This window comes from Alternaria alternata, assembly GCF_001642055.1.
Source record: "Alternaria alternata strain SRC1lrK2f unplaced genomic scaffold CC77scaffold_26, whole genome shotgun sequence".
NCBI lineage: Eukaryota > Fungi > Ascomycota > Dothideomycetes > Pleosporales > Pleosporaceae > Alternaria > Alternaria alternata.
Genome location: NW_017306215.1, coordinates 382,718 through 399,502, shown reverse-complemented (window position 1 = coordinate 399,502; position 16,785 = coordinate 382,718). Strand labels below are relative to the sequence as shown.

The 16,785-nt window shown below is 53.5% G+C and overlaps 8 protein-coding genes across 8 annotated transcripts; 4 read left to right on the top strand and 4 right to left on the bottom strand.

Moving 5' to 3' along the window:
- Positions 1-751: 751 nt before the first annotated feature.
- On the top strand, positions 752-1,815 carry CC77DRAFT_1025114 (NAD(P)-binding protein). The gene has a single exon (XM_018526004.1). The coding sequence runs from the start codon at positions 777-779 to the stop codon at positions 1,734-1,736; it is 960 nt and encodes a 319-aa protein (XP_018380799.1). The 5' UTR covers positions 752-776; the 3' UTR covers positions 1,737-1,815.
- A 69-nt stretch (positions 1,816-1,884) lies between these two features.
- On the bottom strand, positions 1,885-4,042 carry CC77DRAFT_1054267 (galactan 1,3-beta-galactosidase). The gene is made up of 3 exons (XM_018527784.1): positions 3,216-4,042; positions 2,811-3,165; positions 1,885-2,759 (listed from the first exon to the last, which is right to left on the bottom strand). The coding sequence occupies exons 1-3, from the start codon at positions 3,564-3,566 to the stop codon at positions 2,005-2,007; spliced, it is 1,461 nt and encodes a 486-aa protein (XP_018380798.1). The 5' UTR covers positions 3,567-4,042; the 3' UTR covers positions 1,885-2,004.
- Positions 4,043-4,573: 531 nt separating this feature from the next.
- Positions 4,574-8,344, bottom strand: CC77DRAFT_465848 (hypothetical protein). The gene has a single exon (XM_018531805.1). It carries the CDS (start codon positions 8,120-8,122, stop codon positions 4,601-4,603), a length of 3,522 nt encoding a protein of 1,173 aa, XP_018380797.1. The 5' UTR covers positions 8,123-8,344; the 3' UTR covers positions 4,574-4,600.
- Positions 8,345-8,496: 152 nt separating this feature from the next.
- CC77DRAFT_1044208 (nuclear elongation and deformation protein 1) lies at positions 8,497-11,234 on the top strand. Its single transcript, XM_018527343.1, has one exon. The coding sequence runs from the start codon at positions 8,867-8,869 to the stop codon at positions 11,183-11,185; it is 2,319 nt and encodes a 772-aa protein (XP_018380796.1). The 5' UTR covers positions 8,497-8,866; the 3' UTR covers positions 11,186-11,234.
- A 459-nt stretch (positions 11,235-11,693) lies between these two features.
- CC77DRAFT_1025111 (TFIID-31kDa-domain-containing protein) lies at positions 11,694-12,975 on the top strand. The gene has a single exon (XM_018526003.1). The coding sequence runs from the start codon at positions 11,777-11,779 to the stop codon at positions 12,710-12,712; it is 936 nt and encodes a 311-aa protein (XP_018380795.1). The 5' UTR covers positions 11,694-11,776; the 3' UTR covers positions 12,713-12,975.
- CC77DRAFT_465770 (hypothetical protein) lies at positions 12,919-13,942 on the bottom strand. Its single transcript, XM_018531804.1, has 2 exons — positions 13,414-13,942; positions 12,919-13,316 (listed from the first exon to the last, which is right to left on the bottom strand). Exons 1-2 carry the CDS (start codon positions 13,702-13,704, stop codon positions 13,125-13,127), a joined length of 483 nt encoding a protein of 160 aa, XP_018380794.1. The 5' UTR covers positions 13,705-13,942; the 3' UTR covers positions 12,919-13,124.
- Positions 13,943-14,088: 146 nt separating this feature from the next.
- On the top strand, positions 14,089-15,058 carry CC77DRAFT_1025110 (3-hydroxyacyl-CoA dehydrogenase type-2). The gene has a single exon (XM_018526002.1). It carries the CDS (start codon positions 14,181-14,183, stop codon positions 14,967-14,969), a length of 789 nt encoding a protein of 262 aa, XP_018380793.1. The 5' UTR covers positions 14,089-14,180; the 3' UTR covers positions 14,970-15,058.
- On the bottom strand, positions 14,996-15,909 carry CC77DRAFT_465768 (U3 small nucleolar RNA-associated protein 11). The gene has a single exon (XM_018531803.1). It carries the CDS (start codon positions 15,854-15,856, stop codon positions 15,023-15,025), a length of 834 nt encoding a protein of 277 aa, XP_018380792.1. The 5' UTR covers positions 15,857-15,909; the 3' UTR covers positions 14,996-15,022.
- Between the last annotated feature and the right edge of the window lie 876 nt (positions 15,910-16,785).

Below are 16,785 nucleotides of genomic sequence, written 5' to 3'. Positions count from 1 at the left end.
GAACACGAGCGACCAACAGGCGGAAAGGAAAGAGCGGCTATCAGGACAATGCTGGTAATATACCGAATCTCAATAACAATCTCGTTTGCTTGGAGAATGCATGCCAGCCGTGATAATTCCGACTTGCTGTAAGGAGACTAACGTTGTAAATTCAGCGATCTATGTGTCTAGCAATCGATGTGACCTGAATCCTATCGGTCCCTTGAATGCATTGAGAAAGAATTAGGAGAAGTCTTGCAACTTACTATCCACATGAGTGTTGCGCAGAGAGCAAAGAGCCATAGCAGCTGTTACAACCATTGTAGAGCATTATGCGATGCATCTCGTAGGTAAAATCGGACCCTACCAACACGCAAGACACAACTTTGTTGGTCAGAAACATGGAACAATATGCTGGTAAGTCAACAAAACTCCATGGCCTTCATCTCCTGCTAACACGTAGCTCGCAGATTAAAGTTTTGTACATACTCCTGGCCATTTGTGCAAGTTTGCCCAAAGCGTCGAGAACTCGTCGTACACAGGAGCATTCGCGTTACACTTGCCAGCAATGAAGCCTATCAGCGGCTTGATTGGCTAACATGCGACGAGTAGGGACTTGCGCGCTTCCATGGAGCGCGTAATGTCACCGGTGCGCTCAAGTAGGCATCAAGTCAGCCGATCGGCTCAATCGTTAGCAAGACTGATGAGCATACCCTCTCATAAGATTTAATGCCTCCCAGGGGAAAAACCCCGTACCTGCACCACTGCCGCACGAGCATTCGCTCTGAAACTTCAAGATGTCTATGACTACGAAACCCACTCTATCGAGAATCCTCATTTTCGGTGCTAGCGGCCACATCGGCAAACCACTCACGACCTACCTTACCCAGAGAGACCCGCATGTGAAGCTCCGACTCGTAACAAGTGCTCTCGAGAAAGTACAAGGCCTGCAAAAAGACTTCCCTCTCGCCGAGGTAGTCGTAGCCAACTTCTTCGATCTCCCCTCTCTGGAGCGCGCGACCTCCGACGTACAAGGAGTGTTTCTCATCACGCCCTCCGCAACGGACGAACAGCTCGCCATGACCAACATCGTCACCGCCTTCAAGAAATCCAACTCTGTGATCCACATCATCCGCCTCCTTGGCATGTTCCCCGAATTCAACAGGCATCGCATCCCAACCGCTCTTCAGGGCGGAAGGAGCCTACCAGTCCAGCATCCTATCGCCAAAGCAATCCTGGACGAGAGTGGCCTACCGGTGACATACATCAACAGCGGTGCTTCGTTCATGGATAACTTTTTCCTGCAGATCAAGTCAGTACAGGCTGAGGGAAAGCTCATCTGGCCTGAGCATCGCGTTCCGTTCATTGATCCGAGGGATATTGCGGAGGTGGCAGGACAGTTATTGCTTTCGCATGATGCGAAGCATATTGGGCAATTTCATACCATGAATAATGGGGCGGACTGGTTGGAATTTCATGAGATTGCTGTTATTCTCGGTGACGTATTGGGTGGCCATATTCCTTATGATGATAGTGAGGAGTCGTTTGTGCGCTTCTATGAACCAATCTTGGGCCCGTTTGCCGTGAAAAGCATGTGGCATTTTTTTAATTTCGAGCAAGCAAATGAGGTATGTTGGGCGCTTAACAACTTTGTCGAGAGGACGATTGGGAGGAAACCGAAAACTGTGAGAGAGTGGCTTGTTGAGCACCGCGAGGCTTTGTCTGAAGGTCTGCGACTAGGACATGCTACTGCGTAGGAGTTGGGTAAAGGTGAGAGACGTTTCCCCTAACATGTGGACACCAATTCACACACAGATATCTCTAACTTGAGGCCTGGAGGTTCAATTAGACTAGGTATGGTTGCTTGAGCAAACGTCGAACAATCGCTCGCTGAAAGCTATATATCCACTATTGATACGACCATAAATATCTGTATTACATCAGAGGCTTCAATATTTGTTAAATTCAAATTACAGGCATTCAACACATTGATTGAAGAAGCCTCTATCATGATCATTCATCACACTACTCCTCAGGCGGATACACCACAATGCGATCAATGTCCGCTCCCTTGACATCCTGTCCGTTATCCAGACCGCCTATAGTAATAGTATTGTGGCTCCCCTCCTCCAAGTTCAACATTAGCGGTGTGCTCAAAATAATCCCCTTGTGTGTGTCCCTCTGGTACAGCGACTGCAGCTCCTCCGTCTTGTTGTTCACAATGACGCTCGAGATGCGGCGAAGCTGCCACGTTCCGTTGATACGATCGGGTGTGCCACCGGGCTGGTCGCCGAAGCCCATGTCATCCGTGTTCTGGTAGTAGAAGGAGACCCACTGGGGTTTGCCTGCGCCTTCGATGTTGGAGAAGGTTACCTTGCTGTCGTTGCCGTAGATGCCGGTTACGATGACGCCGTCGCTGCCAAAAGTGGCTTCTTGGTGGTACGCTTCGCCAGTGGTGGTGGCGTTTTTACCATAGTAAGTTGTGCCGTTGATAGCAGTGACTTCTCCCGTCTCGACATCGAGGTCCCAAACGTCGTACCACTTGAGTTCGACAGACTTTTTCTCTTCGTCGATTTCAAGTGGCAGCCAGATGTATCTGCTTTCCCAGAGACTGTTGGAGTCCCATTGGTCACCCATGTAGATGTAAGTTGTTTTCTTGGTACCGTTGATCCGGAGATTCAGGCCTGATTGCGAGTTGAAGGTGCGGGTGTTCAATGGTGCGATGATGAAGGGTTGAGACCAGGGGCCCGCAAGAGAGTCGGCACGGAACGCAACAACGTCTGAGATCAGTTAGCACGCATTATAGCCATGTGTTCAGCATCTGTACTTACTGTTTGGGCGATAACCCGTCTTGTGCGACATCAGCGCAAAGTAGCTCTTGTCGGTTTGCACGATCGTCGGTGCTTCCAGATCGTACTTGTCAAAGCGATGGACGACTTCATCAAGAGCCGTGATGTTCTCGTTGAAGGAAGTCAGGTATACGTCACGTCCTTCCCTGCGGTCGCCATTAGAGTACAGCGAGTATGCTCGACCGTCTTTCTGGTCTACGAAAAGACCAAAGTCTTGCGACCAGTTGCCGAGTGGTGCTGTGGCATCGACGAACTCGTATGGGCCGGTGATGTTGTCTGAGACAGCGAGACCTTGGAGAAGCTCTCCGTAAGTGGAATTATCAGCGTGCCACCACATCTGTTCATGTTTAGCGAGATCAATGCAGTCGATCACAGAGGATTTCTCACATGGTACTGGCCAGTGCCTTTGCTGTACACAACCTTTGGCCTTTGGATAATGTCCTCTGTGGAGATGTAGGGGTGGCCCTCAATAGGCTCCAAGGCCAACCCGTGAGGCTCCCATGTCGCGAGATCATCAGAGCTGTACACGCTGACACCACCACCCTCTTCCTGACCCTCAATCTTGTACTCGCCGAACCAGAAGAACTTGCCAGTCTCTTGATCAACAGTAATGCCGCCAGCGTGCGCATTCACAAGAGTGCCATCGGTAGCTCTCCAACGCGCTCCTGGTACAATCCATTTTGCAGAAGCAGTTGCCGCAGCTAGCAGAAGCTGGCACGAAAGCGTATTGAAACCCATTGCGACGTAATGCGAAAGGCGGACTGGGGTAACAAACGTTTTATTTTGGTCGATCCCTAACAGACCTCATATAGCCGGTTGCAAAAGCATGGATGTTTACCAGCCAAGCAGCTCCGGGAGTATTTCGCCCGAACTTTCAGGAACCTAAGCCCTGGATATCATCTTGCGGGGCTCCGCACCTTCTCGCTTCCGCGATCGTCGCATTTCTCCAGGTTTTGGGCTGACGCCGCTACCGCATTCTGGTTTGGTCGACTCGGTTGTCGGAAAAACCAAGACTTTGAGCTGTCTGCCAATGGTGAGGGGATGCCGCAGCAGGCCTTCTCACGGCAACGCTACTGAATCTAGCACTCAATCCGGCTGTAGATAGGTTGTCGTGTCTTCGGAGACATGGGCCAAGAGCTGGTGTTGAAGTTCCCAGACGGTGAGCAGAGGAGCCTCGGGGTAGCTTGAAGATGGAGCTCGCTTGCGGAAGCTGTTGACGTCAGCCCCGAAGCTTTGCTACCGTGCCGCATCCAAGTAATCATCTCATGAACGTAAGACCTATTTCCAATCGAGACACGGGAGCCGCAAAACAGCCTGAGTCGAATCTGCTCATTCTTTTAACATCTCATTTGCACTAGCCCATATATTCCAGCATAGTTTGAATGTCTTCTGCGGAGCCTGATTCAGTGTAATTAGCAGAGTTCCAGCGCATCAAATATGAGCACGAAGACTAGACAACGCTCCAATGACCACCCATCTTGCATCTCTTCCGAAGCATAGCACTAACCTCAGTGTCTTACCAGCAGCCTAATCTTAGCTATATGTTTTCAACACGACTTCGAGAGCCTCAAGACGACAAGTGGGAATTACACAATTCCGCAAACATGATACTGAGAGAAAAGACGCCGACCTCCCCAATGACCCCAGGCCGCATCCTCTCCCTATTTACTCGCTTCAGAGAAAGACAAAAAAAAAAGGGTGGTAATGATGACGAATAAAAAAAAGCTTTAGCATTACTGCTTTACAGCAGGAAACAACTAACTACTACTACTTTACGCCCTCGACCCCTCAGTAATACCAGCAACAACAGCATCACCACCCTCATCTTCCTCCCCCCCTTCTCCAGTCGCCTCACTAGCAATACTCTCATGTAAACTAGGCGTCTTATCCTTGTTCCTCCCAATCTTCTTAATACTCCCCCACATACTCCCACTCATTCTATCTTTTGGCGTGCCAATAGAAGGACTATTACCAGCACCAACGCTCTCTGTAGATTTGCCCAGCCCAAAGAATCCGCTACTAGAAGTTTCTCCTCCTTCCACCTCGTCCGGAGTTGCAGGAACAATGACAGAGTCCCCAGCATTACTTCTCTTCGAAGAAAACTTTTTAACACCAAAAGACAAGAACTGATTCGTACTGCCCTTTCGCGTCAACTTCTGCATGAAGCTCTCTTTGCCAACGGACCCAGCGGCGTCGGACGCAGTGTGGCTCACACGCCGCTCCAGACTCTCTCTCGGACTCGCTGCTGCCTCTGAAGCATCCGCTTCACTTGCATCAGCCGTGGAGATGATACTCGGTGTATCACGCGACATCCTCGAGTCATAACCAATTCCCGGAGACGCATTTGCGGCAGCCTTCTCCGCCGCCTTCTCCGCCTTTTCCTTTTCCTTCTTCTCCGCCTTCTCCGCCTTCCGCGCTTCCTTCTCCTTGGCCTTCTTCTCCCTCTCCTCCTCCGTCTTCTTGCCCAGCTGGAACATTGTGAAGCTCGCCGCCGCAGGATTCAACTGCTTGGGCGGCGTCGGCGGAATCGGCGGCAGCGAACTCGTACTCGGTTGGGCGGGCATGTGACTCGCGCTACTCTGCGGTCTTGTCCCAATCGGCGCTTGCGTCGGACTCCTAGTGTTGGAAGGAAAGTCAAGGACATCGTCGTGCAGACCGTCGTCGTTGATCAGATTCGCACTGCTCGTGTGCTGCATGCTAGGACGCCGAGAGCCGAGACGAGACCACGAGGTTGTGTTTGTGTTATTCACGCTCCAATCCACACCCAATGGACTACTCCTTGCTCCAAACGCATCCACATTCCAGCCGAACCGCGTCTGACTCTCTGTACTGGGTCTCGGCAACGCCATGCCTTCCCCAGAATTAGTGCTTCCCTGTCGCCCAGGCGATGAGGGACGCGGCTGCTGCATACCCAGTATGTTTCTCAACCAAGGATCTTCGTTACCTGCTTTTGCGCTGCTAAACATGTTGAATGGGCGCTTGCGTGTTGCAACGTGTTTAGGGGAGCTGAGGGAATCGATTGGTTGCGTCTTGGTACGTATAAAAGTGTCGTACCACGCACCACCTTCGGAGTGTGAGCCCCGACGACGGTGAGTGTTACCCAGACCATCGACACCGTGTTCCTGCCGCGGTAAGCTCTGACTCTGACTCGGTTTCAGGCTCCCCAGTGCAGGACCGTCATCAGAAAACGTCTTGCCGCGCGCGCGATTCAGGCCAAAGAGACCGCCGAAACGAGAGGCTTGGGGGTTGTTGTTGATCTGGAAGGAGGAGGAGGTCGAGTGTATAGAACGGCGGTCATTGTCGACGTTATCGTCATTCTTAGTCATGTTGGGGTAAAACTGTAGTTCGCCCGCGCTATCCCGAGGACTGGCTAGAGCACTAGGCGACCCGCTTTGTGGTGAAGCGGGAGAGCTGCCATTCTGTGTCGTAGGATTCATTGTCCCCGGAGCTCCGAGGCCCGGGAGAACATTACGCATGTTGGGCGAAGGATCTAGAGAGGGGTCTTGGGGTGGCCCTGGGTCATCGTATTCATCTTCTGTGAGTCCTAAATCGTCACCGAAGAGGCCGGCGGGGAGTAACGCGCCAGCAGTCGGACTCATAGGTGCGCCGCCAGTTAGGGACTCGAAGTCGGTTTGTGAAAAAGAAGTACTGTATGTACGAGGAGGCAATGCCATGCCGTTTACCGGGTTGAAATAAGGCGTTGGTGTTGCGAAGGACGGGGATGCGGTCGTTGGAATGCTGTTGAAGGGAGCTGACGAAGTGTGCACGAATCCGCCAGTAGCTTGGGAGAGAAGTCCTTCGCGCATGCTGAGAGGACGAGCACGTTGGCTGTTCCTTCTGACAGGACCCATCTCTGGGACAGGTGGGCCCGAGAAGAGCTGGGGCTGGCTTAGACGACGTTGCTGCATGTAAGTCAACCTGCTTGTAGCGTCTTGGTGAGCTCTTTCGGCTTCGGCGTATAGCGACCAAGCTTGAGCATATTGCTGTTGCAGGAGACCCAGTGTCATCCTCCAGCGATTGTCCTCTTCCCTCTCGGCGTTGTCAGGACCGTCTGTAGCTTCGGCGCCTTCTTGGCCTTGTTCCAACCTATGCCTCTCTTCCTCCAGAGCCTTGATGTGAATACCCTTTTCGCGAATTGCGTCCTCGAGCACTTTGTTGGCCTGTGTCTCGTCGGCATACTTGTCTTTGAGGTCCTGGACGCGCTTCTCGGAGGCTGATTGGTACTCGGACTGTTCCTTCTTGATCTTCTCGGCAGTGTCGCGGAGTTCGCCCGCCTCCCTCGTCCACTTGGCAACATCGTCTTTGAGCTTCTTCCGCTCGGCTTCCTTTTGACGTAGAACCCTCTCTTGCTGGGTGCGTCTGGTCTGCGCAGCGGCGTTTTGACGCTCAAGACTAGCCACCTCTTTTCGCAAGTCGCGACTGGCGTCTTCCTTTTCCTTCAACGCAGCCTTCTTCTCGTCGCGCTTGTCGGCTAGGATGGCCTTCTGAGTCACAAACTCTTGGTCCTCGTCCTGGATCTGACGCTCCATGTCGTCCAACTCGCGTCTGAGTGCATCCAACTTCTCGGTCAACTGGCGAATAGAGTCTGGGCCTTCTGCCTCTTGCGCTTGCCTTCCCTCTTGCGATGCTGGCGAGACCCTCCTTCCGATATCCGGACGTCTCATGCGGGAGGTGCTGTTGCTGTGTTCGCGAGTCATAGGTGGGGCGGCGACGGAGGTGACAACCTCGGCGAGGGCCTTGTTTGGGCGGATAATAGGCGTGGGCGTGTAGTCATTGTCGTCGCTGGGGGAAGGCGCGTCTTTGGGCGGGTGGGGGCCGTAGAAGTCATCCGAGTCGGCGGGGAGGGTTCGCAGGCGGATGGGGACGCTGGGGGCTTGGAAGCTCGACGAGTTGAGCGTGACTATGCGGATGGTGTAGTGGCGGTCGGGCTGGAGGTTCTCTATGGTAATGGAGGATTCCTGGGGTGATATGTCGCCAATGTCAATGCCATTGATTCGAATAACATATTTCAGGACAGACGTGCGCTGGTCTGGCGGTTTCCAGTGGAGCAACACTCCGTCTGCCTTGATTCCAGCGAGCGAGACGAGGGGCGCGACGGGGACTTCGAGACCAAGCACCTGCACCAGCTTCTCGACAGGCTGCGTGAGGACCTGGTAGGCGCGGAAGGCGACCCAAAAGAGCGCCGACACGATGCATGCAGTCCTGAGCCACCCCGACGACGAGAACAAGAGGGCTTCCATGTCATAGCGAGCGACATCCGGCGGCCAGTACAGCGACGAAGACATGGCCTCCATCAGTGTGTGTGGGTGAAGTTTGCGATATCCAAGCGGGCGTCATGTGCAGCCACGGCCGCAAATGGCCGAAGCTACAAGCCATTTCGACTTCTTGGCTGCTCCACCCTGCACCTCCGCATTCAACCTGCAGCTTGCTCCTACAAGCTAGCGGGGCAGTGGCTGTCAAACATGGAAGCTTAAGCGTCGTGTGGTCTAGAAAATATGCATTTCTGGAAAATATGCATCGCGATTGATAGGTGCTTCACATGTCTTTTACGCACTCCCTGCAGCAGAAAGTGGTTGAGCCAGTAGCTGTCCCAACATATAAGCAGGCCTCGAATTATCTCCAATCTGCTTGCTCCTTTGCAGCATGTGAAAGATAACCTCGCATCTGATGTCGATTCTGGAAATGCTTGCCGCTTACTCCGGCAACTCGCATCCCATGATCTCGGCCTGACGTCCTTGGGCCCGTGATGCGCGCGGTGACAGCATACCCAAGCTTGCCCTTTGCCTAGGCACATCACCGCAAAAGTACTTTCACTCCTGATTCCCCTTGGTCTCGCACACAACGCCGGTTCCTTCCCTCGGTGAAAGCAGCCAGGGCCCACTGACATGTGAAGAAAGACAGCAAACTCCTGACACTACCACACTTGATCTGTAAAACACTTCTGACGTACATTCCCGACGCTCGCTACAAACCATCTTCGGCGCCTATCCCCTCTCCCGCACCGCGCAAGAGGGCCGCTGAGCCCGTAGACAGCCACTATGAATTACGTGCGATCCATCACAGGCAGCGTGTCCAAGGGCTGGAACTCCATCAACCCCGCAACCCTCAGCGGCGCCATCGATACCATCGTCGTAGAGCACGAAGATGGCAGCCTAGCCTGTTCGCCCTTCCACGTCCGCTTCGGCAAGTACCAGATCCTGCGACCGTCGGACAAGAAGGTCGAGTTCAGAGTCAATGGCGAGCTGCAGGACTATTCCATGAAGCTGGGCGAAGGGGGCGAGGCCTTTTTCGTCTTCGAGACGACGCGCTCCATCCCCGCTGAGATGCAGACGTCGCCTATTGCCTCGCCCGCCGCGAGTCCCGAGCAGAAGCCCGTGGAGATGCCTTCGGAGCGCGCCTTCGACGAGCCCGAGCCCTTCGACCTAGACAATGCTGGCGTGAGCAGGAGGAGAGGGCGCATGTCCATGTCGGTCCCCACGTCCGACAGCATACACGCCGAGGCAGAATTTGGGCGGCCAAAGTCGGGAGATTGGTCCGGCTTCCACATGCAAAGGGCCAGCACGGATGAGACGGTTCCTTCGGTCAAGGACGGCTTCGCCAAGACGTTCGAGGGGACAGAAGCACATGGCACAGGGCCCGAGAGAGGGCCGCTACAGATCAGCAAGGAAGATGCCACGGCTTGGAACAGGTCAACCCGCTCAGCGAGTCCACCGCCCGTGTCAGCCAGTGAAGCACTCGCCCGCGCCATCAAGCTCTCCAAGAAGCTCTTTACCTCCAACATCCCTAACAAGGTCACCGAGACGGGCGACCTCGAACTCGACATGACGGGGTACAAGAGCAGCGAGGAGGATGCCTTGCGCGCCGAAGTAATAGCCCGGCGCATCTTGTCCGATGAACTCGCAGGCGACTACGACATCGGCGCCCTCATCGGTGCCGACGAGAATGGAAACCTCTGGATCTATAGCAGTGAGGAAGCCAAAGCAGCGGCCATGGCCAAGACGAGCATGAACGTCCTCAACGAAGCCGCTCTTCAATCCGCCGATGCCTTGTCAGACCCAGGCTACCAATCCGACAGCGGCCGCAGCGACGACACGGCGCAATTCCCGACGCGACGAGACTCGGACAGCGCCCTGGGATCCTCTGCCCCACACTCGCCCAACTCTTCTACCCAGAAATCAAAAGCCAGACCCGAGACCAAAACCTACGCCAAGACGCTGCGTCTCACATCCGAGCAACTGCGGGCCCTGGACCTCAAGCCCGGTGCCAACACCATGAGTTTTACAGTAAACAGGAGCAAGTGTGAGGCATACATGTTCTACTGGAAACACGACGTACCAATCGTAATCTCAGACATTGACGGTACAATAACAAAATCAGATGCCCTAGGCCACGTGTTGAACATGATAGGGAGGGACTGGACACACCAAGGTGTCGCAAAACTCTACACCGATATCGTAAACAACGGGTACAACATCTTCTACCTCACGTCCCGGTCCGTCGGCCAAGCAGACACCACGCGCGCGTATCTGAACGGCGTGGTACAAGATAACTACCGACTTCCCAAAGGCCCCGTCATCATGAGTCCCGACCGCACCATCGCAGCTCTACGACGCGAGATATATTTACGCAAGCCCGAAGTTTTCAAAATGGCTTGTCTTCGAGACATTATGCAATTGTTTGACAAGCCAGCGCACCAAACGCCTTTTTACGCGGGCTTTGGAAATCGCTTTACGGATGCGTTGAGCTATCGATCCGTCAACATCCCTTCTACGCGCATCTTTACCATTAATTCGAATGCAGAGGTCAGTCTCGACGTGCTCTCGCTCAACAGCTACAAGACGGGGTACGCCAGTATGCGCGAGATTGTAGACCACTTTTTCCCGCCCGTCGGGCTCTTGGTTCCCGCGGGCGGCGAGGCGTATACGGACTTCAACTACTGGCGCGAGAAACCTTTGGATATCGCCGACTTTACCGATAGCGAAAGTGAAGGCGGAGAGGACGATGACGATGACGAGACGGAGGCGGCTAGTATACGCAGTGAGGACGAAATGGGCTCGGAAGTCGGAGAGGATCTCGAGGCGAGCTATATGAGTAGGGAGTCGCTCGACGAAATGGGTGAAGGGGACGATTATGGCGGAATGGAAGACTCGGTTGTTGAAAGCATCGAAGGCGGCGACTACGTTGATAGGCAGTATGAAGATGAGGAGGAGGTGGAAGATGAGTATGATGAGGAAGAGGATGAGAGGACGCAGATTGAGGGTATTGCGCCATCGATTGAGATGGGCTTGGATACGACGGTGGAACGCATGAGGGAGTTGAATGTCAAAGAAAGATCACCTACTCCACGGGCTAGGTAGTTGGCGGGATAGACGGAGGGGGGATAAGGGTAGATTTGCCCTTTTTTTTGTGTGTGTTGATTGCATAGCATGGCATGGGTTGGCGTTGGGTGATGATGGGATGTGTGAAGAATTTTTGAGGGTCACGAATTTAATTCTATCCATACGACTATGTTTCGTTTCCATCTTGGTCACGTGAGTCTGTTGAAACTTGATGTTTATACTAAGGAATGACTGATCTAGAGGGTGGGTGGAGGAGACGAAGGGGAGGGATGTGGGGGGATATTCTCCTGTCTTTACACTCCATGTGTAAAGTCCTGGGTCTGCAGCCAAATATCAAGACTAGTTTTTTCCAGCAGCATCTCGAAATATCTCGCTTGCTTTGTTCTTCAGGGACGTGCAAGTACTGCGTAGTATGTTTCCCTCATCTTGACGACCTTGATATGTGACGCGCTAGTCGTAACATTTAGCTCTCCCCAGATTCCAGCTAACTTGAGCCGCATGCGCACGCCAAGCCTTCGCGTCCGTCGCAACTTCACCGACGCGCGACCTCGAACCGCCCCAACTACATCCACATAGCAACTCCCCACCACCACCCACCCACCCTTCACCATGGCGTCACCCGCCGCCGAAAACATGCAAAATGGCATCTCAACGCCGCCCGCAACAGCTAATGCGCCTACACTCAGTCCACCGACCCAACAACCTCCACCCTCCCAGCCCCAACAACAACAGCCATCGCAACAACAACAATCCCAAACAAACGGTGGTGGTACAAACCCTAATACCACGACTACTTCTACCGCAACAGCTATGAATCCCGCTTTTCCAGGTACTTCTCTGTCCGACCCGGGAACCTCGAAGCGCCCACGCGACGCCCGGCTCATCCACCTTATCCTCGCCAACATGGGCGTGCACGCGTACACGGAGCGCGTGCCCCTCCAGCTCCTCGATTTCGCCTACCGGTACACGTCTTCCATCCTCTCCGACGCCATTAGCTACGAGCCCCCACTTCCCACGACATCTGGGTCCAAGAAGCGCGCTGCCGGCGGTGCAGCAGCAGCAGGAGGAGCAGGAGGCGAAGGAGACTCGGGCGAGGGCGTCAGTCTAGCGGCGCTAAGGACGGCTGTGGGGGCGCGAGCGGCGGGCACGTTTCAAGCAACGCTAGGTAAAGAGTTTATGAGCGAGGTGGCGCAGGAGCGGAATCGTATTGCGTTACCCAGGGTGGAAAGGGAGTTTGGGATTAGGTTGCCGCCTGAGAGGTATTGTTTTACGGGTGTGGGGTGGGGGGTTAAGGGTGCGTGGGAGGACGAGGAGGAGGTGGCTGATGAGGGTGTTGGCGACGACGACGAGATGGATTTGGATGGTGGTGGTGGTGCTGGGAATGGAGGAGGGTTTGGTGGAGGACCTGTTGGTGCTATTACGAATGGAGGGACAAAGGAAGAGGCCAAGGATACTGATATGGGAGGTATGGACGAAGAGGAGGAAGAAGCCGATGATGACGAGTTTGAAGAGGCTATGGGGATTAATCGGGAGAACAATTCGTAGTATGAGGGTTCTCGTGGTAGTCAAGAGTCACGTACTGCACGAGGCAGCAGCTAGGATGACGGAGAAAAGGCGTTTGGCTTAGTTGGTTCAGTGGTCGGGGGGCTTCTTTAAACCTCGAGCATTTGTAAAGGCGTTTTGGGGGGGAGTCGGAGCTGCAAAAAGGGTTATACCAGAGCTGGCCAAAAGCTTTCTGTTCTTTGCTTGAAAAAATTGGGAGCGAGTATTTACAGTTTATAATACAAATATGCTTTCCGCTCATGATGAAACGTTTTGCAAAGCAATTCGAGGATTGGTATCCTCAGGCTGCATTGAAATCCATACCAATATGCATTTTCACCATGCCAAATAGATTCACTTTCGTCTCACATCCTTTTTTTCTTTCTTCTCTCCCATGACTGGCACCACCGACCGGTCATCTCGATCCATAAACACCTCCTCTTGTAACCCCACTAGCATCAACTCTATTCTCCTCGCGTCGCCGTAACCCCGCTTCATTAACCGTCTCGGCCGCCTTTCCCACCGTACGCCCCGACTCATCCAGATTCCACCACTCTTTGTGTTTCTCCCTCGCATCTTCTAATTTCCTCTGGTGCTCTATCCTCGCCTGTGTCACACACATGAAAACGTTAGCTTATTGCCCCCACCCGCCCATCTTCTAACTTTCTCAAGATGTTTGTTTGTTCGTTGTTAAAATAACATACCTGTCTCCTCTCCTCAGCCAGGGCAAACCACTCCAGCCTCGCCTTGTCCAATTCATCTTGATTCTGGTATTGCAACATGCACGAGTTCATCGCGAGACGGGGTTGTCGGCACGCGTAGATCATGGTAAATGTCCGGCCCAATGCGCATTGTGCAAACGTTTCAATCTCCTTTGCGCATTTTGCTCGTACATTCTTGTAGTATAGGTCTTTTACTTGTTGTTCTTGTGGCGCGGATAGTGGTGTGGGATTCGTTGGCGACTTGTTGGTCCCGATTATCATGCGGTCTGTCATCTTTTTTTGGGGTGTTGGATTGCTGGCTTGCAGCACTCGTTTTGAGGAGAATTGCTGTTTCTCGAGGTAGCGTGGGTGTGCGACGGTGCGTGTGCGAAGGCTTCCGGGTATTTGGATAGCGAGTGGCGGCGTACAATGGGCGTGGTGCGTTAGGATGCGGACTCCCGGCGGTGATGGTTCGAGATTCGAGATGCGCAAGATTAAGATTATCGGGAGCGGGTATACTTGGTCACTGTCACTGCTGGTGTAGGTGGGATACGGAGCGGGCACATCGGGGCTTTTGGTCACGAATCACCGACGTTCATGGGCCGAGGCACGAGATCCGTGAGTAGCTTTAGCGGAACGAACTTCACATGCATAGGTGCACATTGATTCCGCTTCTACTGAACACCACGTACACATAGAGTCACGACGTTTTTATTGTCTAGCCACTACTTCATTTCTGATCTCATACACATCTCCATACAATCCTCACGATGAAGATCGCAGACCGAACTTTCCTCATAAGCGGCGGCGTCTCAGGCCTCGGTCTCGCAACAGCACGCGCCCTGCATGCCCAAGGCGCATATGTCTCGCTCCTCGATCTCAACAGCGAAAACGGTGCCAAGATCGCTTCTGAACTGGGCTCACGCGTGCGGTTCTTCGAAACCGACGTAACAGACACATCCGCCATCGCAGCAGCAGTCTCAGGCACAGTAGCCTGGGTCGCAGAAACAGGAAAGCACATCGGAGGCGTGGTAGCAGGAGCAGGCGTGGGAATGCCCGGTTTGATCATCGACAAGAAGAACGAGCCACTCAGTATCGAGAGTATTGATTTCGTGCTCAACATCAATTTGAGAGGGACCTTGGATTTGATACGTCAAACATTACCGCACATGACGACTACGACGCCTTGCAGTCCCGATGGCTCCCGTGGCGTCATCATCATGATCGCCTCCTCCGCTGCTTTTGACGGACAAATGGGCCAGGTAGCTTATGCAGCGAGTAAAGGCGCGGTAGCCAGTCTCACCTTACCACTCGCGCGCGATTTGTCAAAATATGGTATCCGCGCTGTGACAATTGCGCCTAGTATGTTTGATAGCGCCATGACAAAGATGATGAGCGACAAGGTAAAGGCGAGTCTGGAGAAGAGCATGGAGTTTCCAAAGAGGGCGGGACAGCCTGAGGAGTTTGCGAGGTTGGTGGTGGAGTGTGTGGGGAACGAGATGTTGAACGGGACGGTTTTGAGGTTGGATGGCGCGATGAGGATGCCGGCGAGGCTGTAGTTTATATTCGTATTCTACGAGGGCACGAGGGTATATAGGAGGAAAGGGATATCTCAGCGCTTGCGCTCCCGGACCTTGAATTTGACGCCGTTTTTGTTGACGCCGCCGACTGTGTTGTTCATCTTTGCACGCTGGAGCTCTAGTTCTTCTTCGGCGGCTACAAGTTCGCTCTCGCGCTTCTTGAGTGCCCGCAGCCTTGACATGTGCCGCTCTTGTGCCCGCTCTCTGTCCTTCCTAAACTTCCTCGCTTCTCTCCGTGCCTGTTCTTGCGCTTCCATCTGCTTCTTCGATAACGTGTTCGGCCGTTGGATAGGCTGCTCGTCGTCGTCGTCCGATAGCTCGTCTTGAAGGTCTCCGAAAGTAGGCGACTCATTGCGAGTGGGAATATCCTCGCCGCGTCCGAACCAAGTGTCTGGTTCAAACTCGTCTTGTTCTTCCTCGTTCTCCACAAACACCCTGTGCTTGCCGTGCCTCGCCCTCTCTCCGTCCCTCACAGCGCGCACCTCGCCCTGTTCCTCCATAATCAACCTCTGCTCCACCTCCTCCCTCTCTTTGCGCGTCTGCTGCAGCATGGTGCGAATATATCCCGCATCCTGCGTCTTCAACAGCTTCACCACCTCCATACTCAGCGCCTTATTGCCCCGATCCGCCACCCGTTTCCCCGACTTGTCCACCTGCGACGACATCATCTTGAAGGAAAACTCATCCGGATTCCGGTCTCGAGCCTTTTCGCTCAGGACCTTGAGCTTGGCCTTCTTCTGCTTGTGGTCCGCAGCCCGCAGCTTGTAGTCTTTGCGTTTCTCGAGGAGACCCCATTTTTCGCGTTCGACGGGCTGGGCGCGCTCTTTGTGATTGCGCCGTTGGACGGCATTCCGCATCGACGACATGTTGGGCGGTTTGGCGTGTTTGGAGTTTGCTGTGTAGATGCGTAGTGTTTCTGGAAACTTTTCGGTGGGCCGCTATTGCCAAGATTCCGACCCACTTTCCCGCTAGCTCGACCTGTTTGCCTTGGCAATCCCTTTCTGTTCCAACCCATCCGTGTCGCTATCTATGATCATTCATCGTGTCTGTTCTTCGATTTGTCGCCGAGTTAATTTCGAATGCCATTCCTGAGCGGCGGAATCACTGCGCCGCTAGCTTTGCATCTGGCGCTGTGATCTCCAAGCAGTTGCCGCTTTTGTTTATGAAAGAGGTCACAAGAATTGTACCGCATCTACATTGCCTATTCAGGTCTCGAGCGACTTGTAGCTGTACATTTAATACGAAGCTGGTTGGTGGAAGTACCAGTGTATTCGCCCTGCTGCAATAAATTTGTTGCCACGCTTTGCATATCGTTGGCGCGTCGCTCGAGTCGCACTACACGTCTTCAAAGGCCGTCGGATCGGGTACAAGCTTCTAGCCGCCATCTCTGAAGCGCTCTAGCCTCTTGGAAGGGTGTTTCCGCTGACATGCATCGTTCCCCGATCAAAAAAAAGCCAATCATCAGTGACCTGTGCGGTCATGGTACTATACGGGAGGCGCGGAAATGAGACGCAGAGACACAAGTCTTTCCAACGTCAAGAGGTGAACCAGGTACATCCATATGTTGGACTCAGCCAAGAGGTTCTCGACAGCACCCTGAGTCGTGCCACACCAAGATACACGACCATGATGAAAAATCAACAGTCCAGTGTTCTCAATGCAAAAGCGTATTCAGGATAATAGCGGGTCTTTGACCAGGCAAACTTCTGTCAGAGCTGTCCAAACCTAATATGGCGACATGCCTTCCAAAACGGGAGCCAAATCGCGCCCGGCACGCGCTGCATTACGAGAACTA

What these genes read in the sequence shown, in the direction of transcription:
- CC77DRAFT_1025114 (XM_018526004.1), top strand. Translation starts at nt 777, where the DNA reads ATGTCTATGACTACGAAACCCACTCTATCGAGAATCCTCATTTTCGGT.
- CC77DRAFT_1054267 (XM_018527784.1), bottom strand. Translation starts at nt 3,566, where the DNA reads ATGGGTTTCAATACGCTTTCGTGCCAGCTTCTGCTAGCTGCGGCAACT. An exon ending in AAGGCACTGGCCAGTACCAT is followed by an intron (nt 3,166 to 3,215) that starts GTGAGAAATCCT and finishes AAACATGAACAG; the next exon opens with ATGTGGTGGCACGCTGATAA. An exon ending in GACGGGTTATCGCCCAAACA is followed by an intron (nt 2,760 to 2,810) that starts GTAAGTACAGAT and finishes AACTGATCTCAG; the next exon opens with ACGTTGTTGCGTTCCGTGCC.
- CC77DRAFT_465848 (XM_018531805.1), bottom strand. Translation starts at nt 8,122, where the DNA reads ATGGAGGCCATGTCTTCGTCGCTGTACTGGCCGCCGGATGTCGCTCGC.
- CC77DRAFT_1044208 (XM_018527343.1), top strand. Translation starts at nt 8,867, where the DNA reads ATGAATTACGTGCGATCCATCACAGGCAGCGTGTCCAAGGGCTGGAAC.
- CC77DRAFT_1025111 (XM_018526003.1), top strand. Translation starts at nt 11,777, where the DNA reads ATGGCGTCACCCGCCGCCGAAAACATGCAAAATGGCATCTCAACGCCG.
- CC77DRAFT_465770 (XM_018531804.1), bottom strand. Translation starts at nt 13,704, where the DNA reads ATGACAGACCGCATGATAATCGGGACCAACAAGTCGCCAACGAATCCC. An exon ending in TGGCTGAGGAGAGGAGACAG is followed by an intron (nt 13,317 to 13,413) that starts GTATGTTATTTT and finishes TGTGTGACACAG; the next exon opens with GCGAGGATAGAGCACCAGAG.
- CC77DRAFT_1025110 (XM_018526002.1), top strand. Translation starts at nt 14,181, where the DNA reads ATGAAGATCGCAGACCGAACTTTCCTCATAAGCGGCGGCGTCTCAGGC.
- CC77DRAFT_465768 (XM_018531803.1), bottom strand. Translation starts at nt 15,856, where the DNA reads ATGTCGTCGATGCGGAATGCCGTCCAACGGCGCAATCACAAAGAGCGC.